General features: G+C 45.7%; 3 protein-coding genes across 9 annotated transcripts in view; 1 reads left to right on the plus strand and 2 right to left on the minus strand.

Annotated features, from left to right (window-relative positions):
* Cln3 (CLN3 lysosomal/endosomal transmembrane protein, battenin) overlaps positions 1-2,895 on the plus strand; it is a 60,555-nt gene extending 57,660 nt beyond the window's left edge. For all 7 annotated transcript variants that reach the window (XM_077694295.1, XM_077694292.1, XM_077694291.1 and 4 more), the window contains one exon: positions 745-2,895. In XM_077694295.1, coding sequence (XP_077550421.1) covers positions 745-867 — 123 coding nt within the window. In that variant the 3' untranslated portion in view covers positions 868-2,895. The remainder of the gene's footprint in view (positions 1-744) is intronic.
* LOC144163346 (inactive hydroxysteroid dehydrogenase-like protein 1) lies at positions 2,265-14,713 on the minus strand. Its single transcript, XM_077694296.1, has 8 exons — positions 14,324-14,713; positions 13,760-13,882; positions 13,562-13,672; positions 13,423-13,481; positions 12,074-12,153; positions 9,253-9,334; positions 8,032-8,259; positions 2,265-4,232 (listed from the first exon to the last, which is right to left on the minus strand). Exons 1-8 carry the CDS (start codon positions 14,565-14,567, stop codon positions 4,128-4,130), a joined length of 1,032 nt encoding a protein of 343 aa, XP_077550422.1. The 5' UTR covers positions 14,568-14,713; the 3' UTR covers positions 2,265-4,127.
* Positions 14,714-15,090: 377 nt separating this feature from the next.
* LOC144163343 (cysteine desulfurase-like) lies at positions 15,091-18,020 on the minus strand. The gene has a single exon (XM_077694288.1). It carries the CDS (start codon positions 17,905-17,907, stop codon positions 16,564-16,566), a length of 1,344 nt encoding a protein of 447 aa, XP_077550414.1. The 5' UTR covers positions 17,908-18,020; the 3' UTR covers positions 15,091-16,563.
* Between the last annotated feature and the right edge of the window lie 269 nt (positions 18,021-18,289).

Here is an 18,289-nt window from a genome sequence, read left to right on the forward strand (position 1 = left end):
TAAAACGTAAACTTAAACACTCCCCGCCCAACATCAAATTGTTGGCTTACAATACATAATCCGATTGCGCCTTGAGTACGCTTCAGTGGTCTGGGACCTGCATACAAAAAAAGATATTAGCAAGCTCGAACAAATTCAACGGCAAGCTGTTCGGTTTATTTATAACCGTTATCAAAGACGCGATTCCCCTACCACTCTCATGCAGAACAATGGAATTCCAATGCTGGAATCCTGAAGAAGAATCAACTGATTAAAATTTCTTGCCGATCTTTGTAACAGCAAGCTTCGCATTGGCCCATCAATATATCTCACCGCTCTTTCTTCCCGGCCTACCAGGCAATACCACCCCTTTAAATTTACCCCATTGTTCTCCCCCCCGCACAAACACTCATACCGTAAATATTCATTTTTCCCACAAACAATATCTGACTAGAACAGACTTCCTGCCACTGTGTTCACTTCGCCAAATCTGCATGCATCAATTGATCGGCTCTTACACACGTAGGAATTTTTTGATGTTGCCATTTTTGTTGGCATTTCTAAGACAGAGATTGTATAATTACATTTGCCTGATATGCTACGTTTTTATCTTCCCACTCCTGCTTGGGCCTAATTCTGGCCTGCAGTATTGTTTAAATAAATAAAAAAAACATAAACATCAAAATCATCTTTAGGGACTTTCTTTTCAACCACGTCAAGGCCAACTGCAGCGTTGTTTGTGCTTACCTTACACCGATTTCGCAGGTAGCGCCACGGCACAGGGAGTTTTCGCTGCGTATTGCGTCGCTGGCAGACAGTGCGGGAATCGCCTTAGCAGGCGGCGTGGCTTTGCCCGTCCACGACGCATTGTGTCTCCTCAAGTACTGAGCGTCAGTGACCGCCAGCAGTGTTCAATGTTCAAATGCATCACAACATTGCCGAATGGACCGTAGACAGGATGTTGAGCGTGTGTCTTATGTTGGGCCAGTCTGATCACAAAGGGCTTCCTAACGCAAGATTGAGAGCTTTTAAATGTAGGTGGTGTAGCGTAATTTCTCCTGCATTGTAGCGTTTCAACGTGGGCTCGCACACCAGTGCCAAGGGAACGTAAGCTGTATTTTTTTCTGCATAAGTACTCCTTACTCTCAACGAGACCGAGATAGTTGAATCGCACTGTGTTGGTACATTGCATGTCGAGTACTTTTTTAACCACCAATGTAACACTGTGGCATTGTTCCTTATTTTAATGTTTCTGGGGTACACTTTTAAAAGTAGTCTTGCCATTTACTTGCACATACAGCATCAAGAAGGAAAGTATTATTGTGCAATCGATTACACGTGCATCGAACCTTTATTAAGGTTACAACATGACCTATGTACTGCAAATTAATTACGAAACCGCATCATCTGTGCATTGCGCTGTTATCTACAGCACAGCATTTTACACTTCAAGGCGTATTATGTGGCTCAGCAAATCGCACTCATTCCCTTTTCTAGTTGAGGCGTGAACTTGGTGAAGTCACTGAAGTGCCATTGATTGATATTATTCTGAAACTGATCGCAGCATGGGTTGGAATCAGAATGGCAAAGTAGCGTGTACGGCTTCTTTTTCTGCTACAAATTGCGTGTATGCGCAAAAATTTTTAAATGAAATTTACTAAAAGAATTTTGTGCTTATTAAGAGACAAAATTTATAGGCAACAAAGCCAACTATTGCTGTCCCCAACTCGTAATCCCCCCCAATGTGCTCCACAAGATTTATAGCTTCATGAGATTGATACATCACCAAATATGCCATCTTCATTTGTCGTAGTGTTTTAGTAAAGGCCTGATGGTGGTTATAAAGCCATCATTTCCAAATCGACATCATCTATGACAGTTTGATGCCAACAAGCAGGTTATAAGTGTGGATTGCTTAGCCTGACCGAATTCAAGGTGGAAGTTCTGGACAAAATCGGGCCTCATTCAGTAAACTTGCAATAAGACCTGTGTAGACCTGGAACACATATGTAACGTACTGAAATATTTGTTTGTCTGGAGACTGTCAGCATCGTATCAAATCTTGCTTACTGGAGAATTTGTTTCTTTGTGCAAATCTTTGTGTCACGCTTTCATTTTCATTCTTGTGAAATGTCCACCATCAAACAGATACTATTTCTTGTAAGTTTTCTAAAATTCTCCAATGGAGCCTAATTTTATAAATGGGTTCAAATCTGACACTTTCCAATATTTTCCAAGTGTCGTATGCAGTCTCTTTGCTGAAGGTATTAGCGCAGATATATTAGTTTATGTTTACTATTTGTTTTTTTCGCATAGTCCCACTGAATTTGTCTTTATTTTAAGTATTTTCTACAAAGCCACACCATATACTTTTAGTTCCTGCATTGCTGTGATGATAATTGAGCAGCTTTGATGTGATTTTCCATAGTGAGAATGTTTTGACAGCTTTCAGATCATACTAAGAGATTGAGGGCTTAGAACCTCACCTACATTCTAGTTTAACATATTTGACGAATTGCCAAACATACAGCTAGGATGTATTTTAGCTACATTTTGTATTGGTGAAAACATTCGTTGTCTACTTGAGCAATCTTTATCGACGTGATTGCCACGCACCCTATGTTTTAGTGGTTAAGGTGAAGTCATTTTCCACTTGGGTTCACCCGACTTTACAGACGTTGTTAAGAACTTTTTTTACAGTACTTTTTTAACTTTAAATGTCTTTCATGTTGTAATGCACAACCACTTTTACTGTTCCAAAAGAGTGCAAACGATGTTGACTGCTACCGATGTTACACTAGAAATTGACCAACATATTTGTTGGAAGTTGTATGAAGTTGATTCTTTTACCTTTGGGAATGTATTTTTGCTACAAACTAAATGTGCGTCGTAGGGCAATTAAATATTTTCACACAATGCGAGTCTGTTTACTTTGCGTATCATCACGAAGTTAATGGCTCCAGAAATTGTTGCACTTTGCTATTGCACAGTCTTTGAAAACGAGCATTTTCACTGTACCAGTTATGTACTGTAAAACCGTTAAATGCCCCTAATTTTTTACGGATTTAACAATGCACAAATTTTTTAATGGCATGTGAAAATTGAATTACATCTGCTGCATCAACGAAAACGGCACTGACAATAATTGCTTTCACTACTGACTGACCACACATCGATGTGGCTGCAATTATGATGCTTCACAGTTAAGTTCATGGCCGATTTGCGCAGTCGACAACTGTGCCGATCGTTTTGGGCTCCCCAACCAACAAGTTACACTGTGATCCCCTGCCAATATAGCCCATCCCACCCTGGCAAAAGCTCCAAAAAAATTTGGCCACAAATTACAGCCTACTGCAGTATAACGCAACAAAGTGTGGGCACTTCTTTAGACCCTTCAAGGTTGTCATGCACTGTGCTATGGCAGGTTTTGCTGTGCCGCTAGACTCAAAGAGTGCTCGGAGCAGTAGTACCTCGCTGTGCATGTTATCTGTAATCTGTGTCGTTTATTAGTAGTAATTTCACACTTGTAAGTGGCACTTGACCTCAACACCTTGTAACAAGTACATGCAGGTCAAACTATGCGCCGTTATGTAGTAGTCAGTGCCGTCAAAAAGTAAAACCGCTACAAGAACAAAGCTTTGTGCCAGTTTCACATTAGATTCACTAGCAGCTGCTGGAGATTGCAAAATGCAGCTCTATGAAGCAACTCCAGAGGAGCTGGCAGTCAGCCAAGCCCACAGCTCAGGGTGGCCTCGGCTCCCTGCAGTTGATGGGAATTAAAACCTTCATTTATTCGATCACTTAGCAATGCGCTGTGTCAAAGAACAGCCGCAGCCGTCGGACAGTTCCAAGCGATTCCCTCTTGAGAGTTCCGAACGGGCACGTTGTCGCGAGTCACACAGCAAACCCGCGGGTTTCATAACGGGTTGCATTGATGAAACGGCCACGGTGCAACACCTCTGTCAAGGGTACCTTCCTCCCTTCGAGCACCAGCCGAACTGGACAGACAGGTGAACTGCTGCTACCCAGTGATGTTAAACAGCGTGCATACACATCCAATGCATGGGCCGGTGGGCTTGGTTAGAGCGCGGAGCATGTTTCCTGGATGATGGTGGCCGACTGTTGACGCAGTCGGGGACGGCCGAAGCTCACACCAACTTTGGCTTGGGCTTGGGGGTGTTGTCGATCAGCTTGAACATCCCCCACGACATGGCGTTCCAGAACCACTGGGGTGTGTGCTCGTACATCCAGAACTGAAATAGATCAACAAGAAAAAACAAGCACTGTGAGGGGTCGGTTGATCCACCGCCGCATCCTACAACTGCGATCCTGCTTTTCAATGTGCTGCTAGCTTAGTGAGCAGGCAGAAAAAAACAGTATATTAGTAACAGTTTTCGGAATTGATATTCAGTAGGCCTCCCTACCACAACCCTATTCTGCTCAGTCTCTCAACTCCACACTAGGAGTGGAACTGGGGTGTGAAGAAGAAATTCTCCTCGAGAATCTGCACACTGGCGGAAAAATGAGTGTGATGAAGTAAAATTCACCGGCGATTACGATACTCCCCAACGTGAAATCTGAACGCAGGTGTTTACGTGTTTTAATTCTGCGACATAGCACTGAGGCAAAGAGTGTGAGAGAGACATGCATGCATGCGCAGTTAGGGACCCTTCTGGTGCCATCTCTTGGCCACCTTAGACAGACCCGTGTGTTTTCAACTATGGTATCAGTGCATGCATTACCATATACTTAAAAGTTCCGAGAAAACACCCTCCCCCAAAACATCGCCCACCACCCATAGGGGTGAAATATTAAATATACTAAAAGGCCCCGAAGACTGCTCAACCCCTAAAATCGGTGACTTTATCGCCGATGAGTGAACAAAATAAACACGAATCATCTATTCACGTGTTGGTATGGTCACTTGTTTGCCCTTACTGCCCTTGACATGAAAGTTCGCCCTTCTCGTATTTTTTCTTGATATCTCCTCAGTTTTGGTTGGCGGTGCGGCCACTTTTTTTGTAGTTTTTCGCACCTGAACCGAAAGCTCGCCCACCCCGTATTTTTCACTTGATATCTCTGTACTCTGGGTGGACGTTCTTTCGGAACTTTACGGTACGTCATCGGTGAAGCCTACGCACCGCAACGCACAAACAGGCCCTTAAAAACTCCACTCTTTCGCCATGATCTCATGCAGGGTTCGTACAGGTTTCGAAGAGAAAAATTCAAGGGTTTTCAAGGACTTTCAAGCCCCTGTGGGAGGATTTTTCAAGGCCCTCTGCGCGAGGTTATTTTGATTTTTTTACATCAAAGATCTGCAGACAAGGCTTTCAAAAGGCCCGACATATTTATTGCATGTGGCTTTTCAAAGCCGATTCACCCATGGCAGTCACATCAAAGGTTTTGCAGCAAAGCTTGCACTTAGCCCGATGCGGACTTGTTGTGTCCGGTGCAATCCACTGCTTGTAGTCGTCATGGTGGAGCCACGTAGTCTGAAACTTGCTTTTCCCGGGCATTGTCTCACATATCAACACATCACTTTCACTGAACCGAAGAAGCCACGTTCAAAAAGCGCTGAAATCACGATTAGACGAATACTAGCGCACGGACGCGGCCGTATGACTCAGCGAGTGATGGCGAGGTAGCGATGCGATAGCGATGGGGATGGAAACGGCTCGTTGTCTTCAGTGTTGCCAGCTGCCTAACAGAATCGGCTACAGAGGTATAAAAACCGGTGTTTTCTTGACTGCGGTTCAGAATGATTAAACAAGAACAAAAGTTCAGCAACAAAGTCCGTTTTCTTGATGACAATTACTAAATTAAATCTAGAATTCAAGAAATTCAAGACTTTTCAAGGACTTGTAAAAAATTCAAGGTTTTCAAGGGCCTTGAAAACAGACTTCTGGAATTCAAGGGTATTCAAGGTTTTCAAGGACCTGTGCGCACCCTGTCATGCTGTGCTGTGCAAACATACACATTTTTATTTTCACTGGAGCCAGGCATTGATCACGTTCAATGGTAAAAAAACGTCGCTCCATTCCACACACACAGAATACACTTTGACACATTTGGGAACCAGTGTAACATAACCTTCAGTTGAGTTAGGCTGGCTAATAAGGTAAGCCGTCAGATATGTGTTTCTCTTTCCTGCCAGGCTAAGAAAGCCAAATTCGCTCTCCGCCAACTTGCGTTACAAAAGCACAGTGTACACTCAAAATGAATGCTATAATGAGTAACTAGCACTTAGCATGATGAAGATGCATTACTGACCCCATGCTTCCATTTTTCGGCCAAGTCCATGTCCTCTCCATATCTTCAATAGTAAGGAAATAGTGCATCATCTACACTCTAATTTGCAGAAAGTAACTTTCAATACGAAATGCCGCTTTCCGACAGCCCTACTGATTACACTGGCCCATAATAAAGTAATACAAACATTTTTGCAACCACTTTACGATGCATAGCATGATATATATGTAGTGCTAGCAGGCAAGTCCCTTTGGTATCGCTCTGGTGCCGCAAGTGTAGCCATGTAGGATATCTTTTTGCATATCGCTTTGGTACATCAATATCTACAGTCGAACACGGATATATCGAACACGTGTATATCGAATTATTGTCTATATCGAACTCATAAATTATCCCCTTGAAAATTCTGTGTAAAAGTATAGGAATTCGTACGTTTATATCGAACCGTATTTTTCCCGACATTGGGTATATCGAACGCCGCGCGAGCTGGAAGGTGCTCTTCGGCGATCACTGCACCCCCGATTGAGGTTGAGGAGAATGTGGAGGAATGCGCGGGCATGGCGAAGACTGGCTCGCGGAACTAATCCCCCCTACCGGAACGAATTTGCGCTTGCCCAGTCGGGCCCCGCTACCGGCCGCCGTAGCGTTAGCGGACGGAGCCCGGTATGATAAATCTCTCTAGGCACACAAGCCCGAATGCTCGGAAAATGTGGCAAGTGCGAGGTAGGGATGCCCCGACTGCGCACGTCCTTTTTTTTTGCGGCTGCGTACGTTCCCCAGCTTGCCGAAAAAGTTTTTTTTTCCTCTCTCTCTGGGTCTGTCTTCCCCCGATGTCATCTCGGGAAAGGGAACGAAGGCGCTGGCGGCCTCCTCCTTCTTTTGCATTTTGCTGATGTTGCTGCTGTTTGGCGAGTTGTCCCGCACCTTTCGGGGATCACTGTTTTTCTCGGAGATGACCATCGCGAGCGCTTTGTTGGAGTCCGTTCAGAGAGCCTTGGAATTGTTACCTTCATTCTTGTGGTACGTATGCGCTGTTCTTTTGCGTGCGTGTTGTGAATGGTATGCGAAGGCGCAGTGTACTGCTGGAATTTCCTAGTTGTGCAGCCTCGAGAAGATCGAGACCAGCGTCTTTAATTTCATTTCCAGGACGAAGAAGCAGGCCAAGATCAGCGATTTTTTTTTCACGGAAATAAAGCGTCCTGTTGCGTCGTGAGTGCGGAATTAGTTGTCATTCTTGAATGCGACGATCGGTAAGTGATCGTCCGCCATAGGTGAGGTCTCAGAGCTCATATTTTTTATATCGAATTTTTTATATATCGAACTATTTCGCGATCCCCTTGGAGTTCGATATATCCGTGTTCGACTGTATACGGTGAAACTAGATGGCATTTATTCAAGGACCACTGCGAAAGAGGTTGATGACCGAGAGGTACACTTCGGTGCCTCAAGGTCAACACTAGGAGATCCCTTTATCCAATGCGAGTCAAATGACAGGGGTGCTGATCATCACAGCCACTATCATCACAATCGGTCGCATACACACGTACAGCTCCAAATCCATCACCCTGAATACTACATTGCCGATGGGTGCAACTAAAAGTGTCCAAGTGATGTGACGAGTAGAATGCAAAGTTTTCCTGCCCAATGTACGATCATCAACCCCGCTCTCCTTTAGACAGGAGCTCACTGGGCAAGTGGCGCCACCTAGTCGGGCATTACGCAAGCATTTATCAGTCACTGTGCTCAAACTCTGCGGCAAAGCCCATGACCCCCGAAAGAAACGATCTGCATGCATGTACTCACCTGCAAGCCGTGTGTCCAGAAGCCCGTGGTGCGGTTGCTCACGCCAATGGTCTGGAGCGAGCTCTTGACGAAAGTCTCTGCGTTGGGCACGATGATGCTGGGGGTGCTGAGGAAGTTGCTGAAGCGCACGAGCTTGGTCGAGATGTACGAGGGTATCAGGCTCTGCACCGTGATGCCCTTGTCTCGGTACTCGTAGTCCAGCGCCATCGAGAACCAGTCCACAAACACCTGCAGATCGGGGGAGGAGGAGTGCACACGCCCGCAAGGGCCACAAGTTGCCAATCAAGGCCAGCATTACTGCAATCAGCCAGGGCCACCAACAAGAGAGTACAAATAAGGCACACAACAGTGTCTTAATTGTACTTTGACTGTCAACAATCGTGCTAGGCTCCCGATTTTTAGTCTTTCACTGCTTGTGGGGAATGTGCGGACAGGCATAGCCAGTCGATAGCTAGGGTACCTCATTTTGGTGCAAATCCCAGTATCGCTCGATTCCAATGCTGGTTTAAACCATATTTATCTCCCAAAAAGGTTTGCCCATTTACAAAAACATCTATCTATGGTCATGAAATATGTTGCAGTCCGAAACAATTTTTTTTTTTTTGGCAAAGTGATGAAAAACAACACATAAACCTTAGTGGTAATTCATATACATGTCGACACAGAAAATCATTTTACCACCTTACTTTGTCCAACTACAGCAGACATGAGCGGAAATTTCCAGGTGCTCTCGGGGTATCAAATGTCACGCCGACGTTAGTCTTATCCAATGGTTCAAGCAGCTTTCAATCGAGGAACAAAAAAATGAATCTTTCAAAAACACAAATGCTCTCGGAATTTGGCAACTTTGTTTTCGCGTTCTTACTAGTCCTTCGGCCCACATTACCTGGGTCAAATATTTTTCAACAGAAAAGTTTAACAATACCCTTAAGTTCTGCTTGATATTCAAAAAAGCCAATTTCTCCACAGTCCCCTCATCATGGAAGCTCGCTTCTCCTCCCATAGCGCAACTTCTATCATTCTTCTTTCCATGGCCCGCTCAGCCGACCTATGTTTCCTTTCAAGTTGTTTAGTAAGGTGCCAAATTTCCGCTCCGCGTGTCATCACCGGCAGGACACATTGGTTTGATTAGCCCTGGATTTTTCTGGACAAATTTTTGAAATTGTATTTACTCCAGGACCATCACAGAAGAGGACTCCTGACTGACAATGAACACCGTACCTTTGAGGCAGAGTAAATTGCCATGAGTGGAAGAGGGTAGAATGAAGAAATCGAAGAGATGTTGACGATGAGTCCCTTTTTTCTGAAAATAAAAGGACGTACAAAAAAAGTCAATGCCAGATCAAGCAACTATTATCAGGTGATAAAGTTTGCTCTGGTGTAATCACTAGAGCTGATGTGTTTAACTCTTTCGCTACCGCGCCTATCAAAATCGATCAATTTGATCGATACTTTTGGGAGCGCCTTTTCATAGCGTTCCAGGCGTTTCTCGAACAAGTAAAGCTGTTCGGAGTTAGATCAGAAAATGGCCTTTCAAAATCAGTTTTGTTTTCATTTTTGCTACGGAAACGGGATTTTTGACACGCTTTTGAATCACCTGGGTGTGGAAAAGGGCCGTGGTCATCGCGCGTCACTGCTACCAGCAAAAAATGCGTGCCACTCGTAATTACTCTGCACCAGCGTTTGTTTTTTGCTATCAGGGCGTGAATGGGGAACTAGCAAACGATTTTCAATCGTCAGGTTCGCGCTCTGACAGTAATAATCCCAGAAATCGGCTGAAAATGTCAAGCAGTGCCTGGTTGCAAAGCTACTTTATGATTTTAGGCAATTTTATTGCCTTTGCGCACGTTGTTCTAAGTACTGTGGTAGTTCTACTTATCCCAGGACCATTCGCAAACAGTTTACAACAGTTCTGGTTTCGTTTCTGCATCGCGAAATTCGTATTTAGCGCTACTACGCAGTTACCCAACTTCAAGGCTACCTGCCATGGCGCCTGGAGCGTCCGCGACTGATCGTCGAATAAAGCACGGCGCTCCTGATTTCCCCCACCCTAACCAGATTTCTGCGATAAGAACTTCAGATGCAAGTCAAAAGATCACACCCAGTCGCCAGATATCTGTTCCGCCTAGGACAGCGCTTCAAACCGGCCTTACACTGCCAGCTGTTCGACTTCCATTTTCGTTTCCATGCGAGGGTATATCCGGGGTCTAATGTTGCTGCTTAGTTGAACTGTCTATTCGGACGGAGTCTCCGATAAGTTTTTGTACTGTTTCATTTGAAAAATGTTAGGTGGCGCTGCAATAGAGGAGGCTCGTCGTGCTGATCTTTTTCATCGCGCAACTGCTACTCGGCCGAAGATCGCAGCACACGATTCTAGCTCATCGTACCTCATTTTTGCGAGCAAGGTTACAATTGCGAGTAAGAAGATGATAATAAAGCTCAGCTTTATGTTTTGAGAGATAACTGACCGTGAACGACAACAAGCATCAGCCATGGCGTTCCGTTTTCAACTTCATGCATGTTTTTTTCCGCATCGCGTGCTAGTCCCAAATATTGTGCTCGCTGTAAATGAAAAGTCAGCCATTGACATGATGTTTTCACGTTATGTGGGGGCAAATTGGTGCCTCTGATAATGACAAACCGCCAGGTTTATTTCAGGAAACCACCCGAAATTGCACATTTTGAATTGGAGGTTGGGCTTCACCGCTTGACACGAGCACCGTGCATGCTAACATTTTTTTTTATATCTGACAAACTGTTCCGCGCAAGTCGACATTTTTTCTAGGGCGTGTTTTTTAAATGTTTCCCTACAAAATGTATATTCTAATTTTTTTCTACTACCGGTGGTTTGACCAACACAACTCCTTTTTTATCATTTTTTTCGACAACTTGACAAAAATTTTGATTTTGATTTTTTTTTTACAACTATGATATATAAAAACCTTTAAAAAACTGGTGTTATTGGAAAGGCCGTTAAATAATCTGCATTTTGTTTTCCAGCAATTAGTGCCTAACCAATTTTTTAGCAGGAAAAAAAATGTTTTCTTGGACCCCTAAAATTAGTCAATTTTCCGGCGGTAGCGAAAGAGTTAAGTGTAAATAAGTATGCTGCAATTTGCAAGGGGCCGCTTCTACAAAGCAGTGCGAGCTCAAAGTTGGTGCAGCTACCAAAGTACCACTGCCTTGCGCATGACATCCAGCGAGAAGGAACGCTGGCAAAGAATATTTGGTTTGCTATCCATGGGGAGGCATGCATAAGGCTCACAGGTCATAATTGAGTGATGTTTTTCCTTTTCCTTTTACCATGAGATCCTGATGAATGCCAAGGTCCAAGCAACCTGTATAAACCTGTACTTTATGATGCACCGTCATTACACTGGCTACACTGTAAGATCATTGCATACAATGTTACACAGACTGCACTGGTGTAAGCCCGTGTACGTAAAAAAAGAAATCCCTACTGGTAGACAGTACAGCAGGATAACATGCCAGTGGCCTTTTTGGAGTGCAATATTAAATCTTTCATTTTGCAGTTCAACTAATGTCCCTCTCTCTCAGGGCTAGGCTCTGGAAGTGTTCTCCTACTAGTGAACAGCAAGGGCCTGGTTTTACTTGTCTCCAACAAAGATTTGAATTAATGGCCCCCACTAGTGTAACCAGCTGAGATTATAAACTAAATGCAGGAAGCTATGCCTCCTCAAAGGTATCGAGCTCAGTTTCTTCAAAACTGCTTTGTATGCCAGAAACAGCTAGGTTTCCCCAGTGGTTCTTTCTTGTGCGTGCGAGAAGAAAGCAAAGAAGAAAGTGGTAAGATATGAAATGCTAAATTACTAGTACTACAGTAGGACCCACTCACAATGAATGAAGGCAGTATGATCGCCATGGGGTTATATTGAGACAAGAAAAGTCCTGAAATGACAGAAATTATAAGCATGGCAGTACAAATGCCAGGTCCTCATACACTTGGGCTAGACTGTGATGTATGGAGTTATGAAGCGAGAGCGGCGAGTGATATTGCCATAGATGGACACTGTTTACTTACCTCTCAACCATTTGAGGCAGGACAAGGTAGGTCATCATCATGACAGCCATCATATTGATGTTGACGCTCTCCACGAGTTTCTGCAAAGACAGACGTCCAGAAAACAACGTGCTTACACAACCATGAAATGCAGTTTCAAAGAGCAAGCTGTAGTTAAGGAAACATAGCCCACAACAAAATCAAACGAAGTTTAATAAAGCTACCTTTATGACTGTATTTGAGGTAACCAAGTTCTCCATCAAACGAAGTTTAATAACGCTACCTGTATGACTGTATTTGAGCAAGACATACAAAATACGGGGCAAGGGGTTACAGATAAAAAATACTCTATTACAAATATAGAGTATTTACAATATCAATACAAATACAACGTTCTGAGCTATTTCCTCAATTTGTTCTCTACAGGTCATCACAAACAGAAACAAGCTCAAACCACCACCAGCATGACTTTAGTTACAGTTCAATGTTTGTGTGGCAGCTTCGAGTGCATATTTCTTCTTCCTGTGTGCACTTTATGACTGTGCAAAGACTACAGATTTTAGCATTTGAAACACAAAGCCTTGATCTTTCATTTCTTAATATTTTCTTCATCTATTTTTCAAATTTTCTTATTCTATAAGAACCCGACAAGAGTCGGGCAAAAAATTCAGAAAAAAACGCAGGACTTTAAAAATTGGCAGTGAAGTATTTTCTACATAGGACCGCCAATTAGAATTAATGAAACTCAACCCTTTAAATTTAGAACACCAAATATATGCCAGAGCATTTTTTAAACTTTTAATTCAAATATGGGGTCAAATTGTAACAACATCCAGCATCGTTACGCATAATTCATTAATAGGTTCATTGACAAGGTCCAGGCACTTGTAATTTCTAACTGTGTACGAGATCAGGACATCAGTTTTAACTACAGAAATATTTCAATCAGGCAAGTTCGAATCATAATGATTCCACTTTAATCTTTAATATCAGTTGTCAAGCCAAACAGTCAACTTTCACTCCAAAGGCCAACACTTAAATTGTATTATAATTCGCCAAGCAATCACAGCAGTAGTTCACTTACAGTACTTAAGCTCCTCCCAAGTCAAATTCTACTGCCTAAATGCATACTGCTATCGTCATTACACCTCTGTCTCAGCCCTGAGTTTGCTATCAGTGGAACCTTTATATGTGAGCCCGCCTGACCGAATGGCTGGATTCAAAAGAAATACGTACAGTTTTATTAAAGCCAATGTAAATTAATGTTCATTGTTCATACATTCAAACCATTGAAATGCAGGCCGATCAAGAAAGGACCGTTCTGACGCTGGAACAAGCGAGTACAAGATGAAGAAAACTTGTATGCGTACCTTCTCTGGAACATCAAGGAATAGGCTAGGAGAATCGTACATCACTCCAGCGTTGTTGACTGCACAAAGTAAAAAAAAAAAAAGATTAGTCAACAATCACGCAGGCAGAACCGGTTACGCTCGCAGCATAATTACTCACTCAGAATTCCAATCTCCTTGCCATCCAGCTGCCTCGCTATCTCCGGGTAGATGTGCCTTCCTTCGCTCAGGTCGGCTTGGATAATCTGCGTCCTCACGCGGAAATCGAATTCTGCGCAACGTAACGCATCGCAACAAGAGTGAACATGCCGCACTTCACTCCGTGGTGTCATTTTCCTTAGATCCTAATGCCACCTACCAAGTTCCTGCGCTGTATCCTTGAGTTTGTCGAGGCTTCGGCTGATGAGAATGATGTTGAGGCCCCTCTTGGCCAGCTGCCTCGCGTACTGCTTTCCGATGCCGTCCGTGCCGCCAGTGACGACTTCAACGTGCAGGGGAAAAAAAAAAACAAAAAACATCATCACCGAGCGCGCAAAACGAACCTTACCTGGTTAGCTGGGTACGACAGCTATGCATGGTGAGGGACGCACAGCGCGTCATTGTCAGCAGTTAAATTTCAACGCAACGCAATGACAGGCAACATTTGAACCCAGAAGGTGCGAGGAACTAGCTGCCAGATTATCGATGCGCATTTCCTCGCCTAAAAAGCTGTCAGGCGCTTCCGCCAAGCGACAAGCCGAAGGTAGCAGACGCCCCACCAATGCGTTACGGGGGCGCGTAGAGGAAGGGAGCAAGCCGGTTCTCAGCTCAAGCGCTTCCCGAGGGCACGACGGTAGAGACAGCAACGCGAGCAGCCCCGAAGTCGGTCAAGTTCGCGAACTTGAAAAAAATGCCGCCGCCGCGAGCTCGCATGCGAACTTACCTGCCCACTGGCCGTAGCGAGTGAAGTCGTGCCAGCGAAACTGCGAGAGGACGAACACTCGAACGCCTTCGAGAAGACGGGCGCTGACGGCCGCTGCTGTTTTGCCCGCGTAGAAGAGACCGACGATGGCGAGGATGCTCTCGATTCGCTTGAAACGCACGACTACGTCCTGAATCAGAAAGAGCCCCTGGTCGATGGCCGCCATCTTCAGGCGGTCGTAAGTTGTTGCCGATGGCGATGTCATGTCGGCCGAGGGTTCGAGCTCCGGTCCGCTTGACCGTGCGGCTTACTTGCGGAACGCCACCTCACCGACACTAGTTCCTGCTCCGTTCTCGCGACCGCCCCGTCGACTCGCCCTCGTTTAATCCTCCTCCCAGCGCTTCGTGCTTTCTTATTTTTTTCCCCGACTGGCGGCAAATTCGCGAACCTGAACCTCCTTGTCTCCCCTCCGGCGTTACGCCGTGCACCCTTTTTTTGCCTTGACCGCGCGCGGCTTTTGCATTATGCCTTCCTGTACTTTACACGCGAAAACTGAAGGAAGTCGCGTGTGCATAAATTGTCCCTGTTTGGTTGGGAAATCTTTTGTTTCGAGTGCTACTCTTCTGGCATACAAGGCCTTTCCTCGTCTGACGTACCAGCCCACGAAAGGCGTCGCCGAATGAGCACCTCCGAGGCGCGAATTTCCGCCAGTGCACTCTCATCACGAGGTACTTTTCTCGGGTAAACGGGGCCAAACCAAATACGCTTGCAACAAAAAAGCGCATGGGTGTGTTTATTCCAACATTTTATTCCGGAAAAATAAAATGTAGTACAGTGCTTACAGACATTTCCTGGGAACAAAAATGAACTTTGCTACAAATGAAACGCAATAAAAATGCAATTGGTTTAATTTCTACACCAGGACATCTACACGACGGACTGCTGCACTCAGCAGCGAAAACTGGCAGAATAATTTGTTACTGTCTAGGTAAAAAAAAACCTTAAACTGCGTCTAAACAGCATTTCCCCTCCAAGACGAAGGGAGAAGACAAAGGGGGAAATTTCGCCTCGTTTCACAGAACGTTAAGTGAAACATTCCAACTCTTCGAACCATTTACAAACGACATACCCTTCAAATTAACACACAGACTAGCGTTGCTCCACATCAGTAGCAACCTGCGCAGTTTTGCTGCATATTTACACTATGCTACAACCTGCTCAATAAGCTGACATGGACTGCACAATCACCAAGTATAATTCATTCTCAGCTGTTTTTGACAATAAACCACATTGGCAAAGCCACGCATTACTCGGCCACCACTTCTCTCGCTCTCCAAATGACAGACTTCTCGACAGACCTCCATCAAACACAGTTCTTGACCATTCTAGGCAATGCATTAATACAAAGGAAATTTTCAAAAAACAGGGAAAGATGACTGCTGCTGTTCATAAAGTGTGACGCACAGCTGCGAGTTTTAGCTCAATCAGAACTGCAATGAATTAAAACCAAGCACTCTGTTTCACCCATTTCTATCGCTCAGGGCTTAAAATTTGCACACAACAAGCTGCTACAGACTTCACTAACTATAACAGCTCTGTCCAGCAACCATACAGAGTGCTTTTTAAACTCAACTGGGCAGATGCGTGTGAATGCAAAAGGCAGTGCTTTTTCTTAAAGCACTCATCGACTATGCAGACAATTGCCCCATTATAGCACCTGCACTTGTCACACTTGTCTTCTGATCAAAGCGCAAGCTCTTTTACTAGAGCAGGCCTCAGCAGTACATGTGGCTGCTCATGTTGCATTGAGGACCGTATACTTGGGTATAATTTAGCCGCCGGCAACAAGGCTGCCATCACAGCTGACCAGGCCACTTCAGTCAAGCAGTGTTCTCAGAATCATACCGGGGTATCACGCCGCCTTCACTGCGTTCCTCGACTCGCAGCCACTGGGAACAAATACAAGTGCGCCTAATTCAGCTATTACAGCTTCACGCCGCACCAAACAATGGTGCCCAAGTCTGATGCCGAATTGGGGCGCATACCAACATTGCAGAAACCAAGGTTGGAAGGGCACCTGCTTTGTTAAATACAAGCATAGCGTCTAAGCACCGCCACACTACAGCCCGCCGTGAAGTGCACCAACTGCCGACATTTGGGTAGGGCAACACGAAACGGCAACTTCTAGCTGCTTCTTCCTCGCATCCTCCAGTAGCTTCTTTGGGAGAATTTCGCTCTTCCGTGAGCTCAAAGAAGGAGGCTCAGTGCTGCGTCCACTGGATGGACTTGAGGTCGATGCCTTCCTGGACCATCTCCCAGAGGGGACTCATCTCGCGCAGCTTCTTCACCTCGCTGATGCACTTGCGCGCGGTGTACACGACCTCCTCTTCGGACGTGAAGCGGCCCAGGCCGAAGCGGATGGACGAGTGGGCCAGGTCTTCGTCGGCGCCGATGGCCCGCAGGACGTAGGAGGGCTCCAGCGACGCCGACGTGCAAGCCGAGCCCGACGACAACGCCACGTCTTTCATGGCCATCAGCAGACTCTCTCCTTCAACGCTGGTGAACGAGAGGTTCACGCAGCCGGGGTAGGTGTGCGCCGGATCACCGTTGCGCACGACGTGCGTCAGTTCGCTCGTGATGAGCGAAACGAGGAGATCGGACAGCCGGCTCACGTGCCGGTGGTCGTACTCCATCTCGTCGACGGCGAGCTGGCACGCTGCTCCGAGCCCCACGGCGAGCGGAGCCGGAACGGTACCACTACGGATTCCGCGCTCTTGACCGCCGCCGCTCTGTAGGGCCTCGACGCGGACCCGCGGTCGCCGGCGAAGGTAGAGCGCCCCAATGCCCTTGGGGCCGTAAATCTTGTGGCCGCTGATCGACATCAGGTCCACCATCATCTCGTTCACGTCCACCGGGATCTTGCCCACGGCCTGCGCCGCGTCGGTGTGGAAGAAAACCTTGTGCTTGCGGCAGACGGCGCCGATCTCGGCGATCGGCTGCTGCACGCCGATCTCGTTGTTCACCGTCATCACGGAGACGAGGGCCGTGTCGGCGCGCATGGCATCTTCGAGCTGTTTCACGTCGACGAGGCCGCCGCGATTGACCGGCAGGTAGGTCACGTCGAAGCCCTCGGCCTCCATGGCACGGCACGAGTCGAGGACGCACTTGTGCTCCGTCTGAGTTGTGATGATGTGCTTTTTCTTCTCGCCGTAGAATCGAGCTATGCCCTTAATGCTGATGTTGTTCGACTCCGTTGCGCCGCTGGTGAAGATGATCTCTTTGGCTTGCGCTCCAATGAGTGCAGCAACTTGACCCCTGGCCTTTTCAACGGCCGATTCGCTCTCCCAACCGTAGGCGTGCGTCCGTGAGTGCGGGTTGCCGTAGTTATTAACGAGGTAGGGTAGCATAGCGTCCAGGACACGAGGGTCGAGTGGAGTCGTCGCCTGGGCGTCTAGGTAAAGCGGGCGCAAGTTGTTCTCGGTCAAGTTGTCCATCTCATATTCGCCGCCCAGAAGCTTGGATGGTATAGAGCAGAGCGCTTTCGGAGTTGTGCTTTTGGCAGGCGACCACCATGCCAGCCTAACTTTTCTTAATAGTGCAGACATTGTCGAGCGTTGAACAGTGTTTTCCTCAAATACGCGGTTAGCGACTTCGGCAGACACATGCACCGACAACAAACACGGCGGCAGCCATTGGTGGGAGATTATTGATCGTATAAATGGCTACTGTCGACTTCAATCACTTTTTAAGGCAAATATTTATAAAAAATTATTTCTGCTTTTGTGCATGGTAATTTTATATCTCCCTCACAATTTAAACAAAACGAAGTTAGTTATTTTATAAGTAATAAAAATAGACAATTTTTTGTATCAAAATTTTGCTGCTGTTAGCAGAGATCTTGCTGCTCTAACTTTGCAACATAAGCGTTTTTTGTAAATGTTTCTTTAAAAATTTATGTAAAGATACGATTTCTGCAGAAGTCACAAA

Source organism: Haemaphysalis longicornis, unplaced genomic scaffold (assembly GCF_048455015.1).
Source record: "Haemaphysalis longicornis isolate Haplotype H1 unplaced genomic scaffold, Haemaphysalis longicornis Haplotype H1 scaffold_12, whole genome shotgun sequence".
Taxonomy (NCBI): Eukaryota; Metazoa; Arthropoda; class Arachnida; order Ixodida; family Ixodidae; genus Haemaphysalis; species Haemaphysalis longicornis.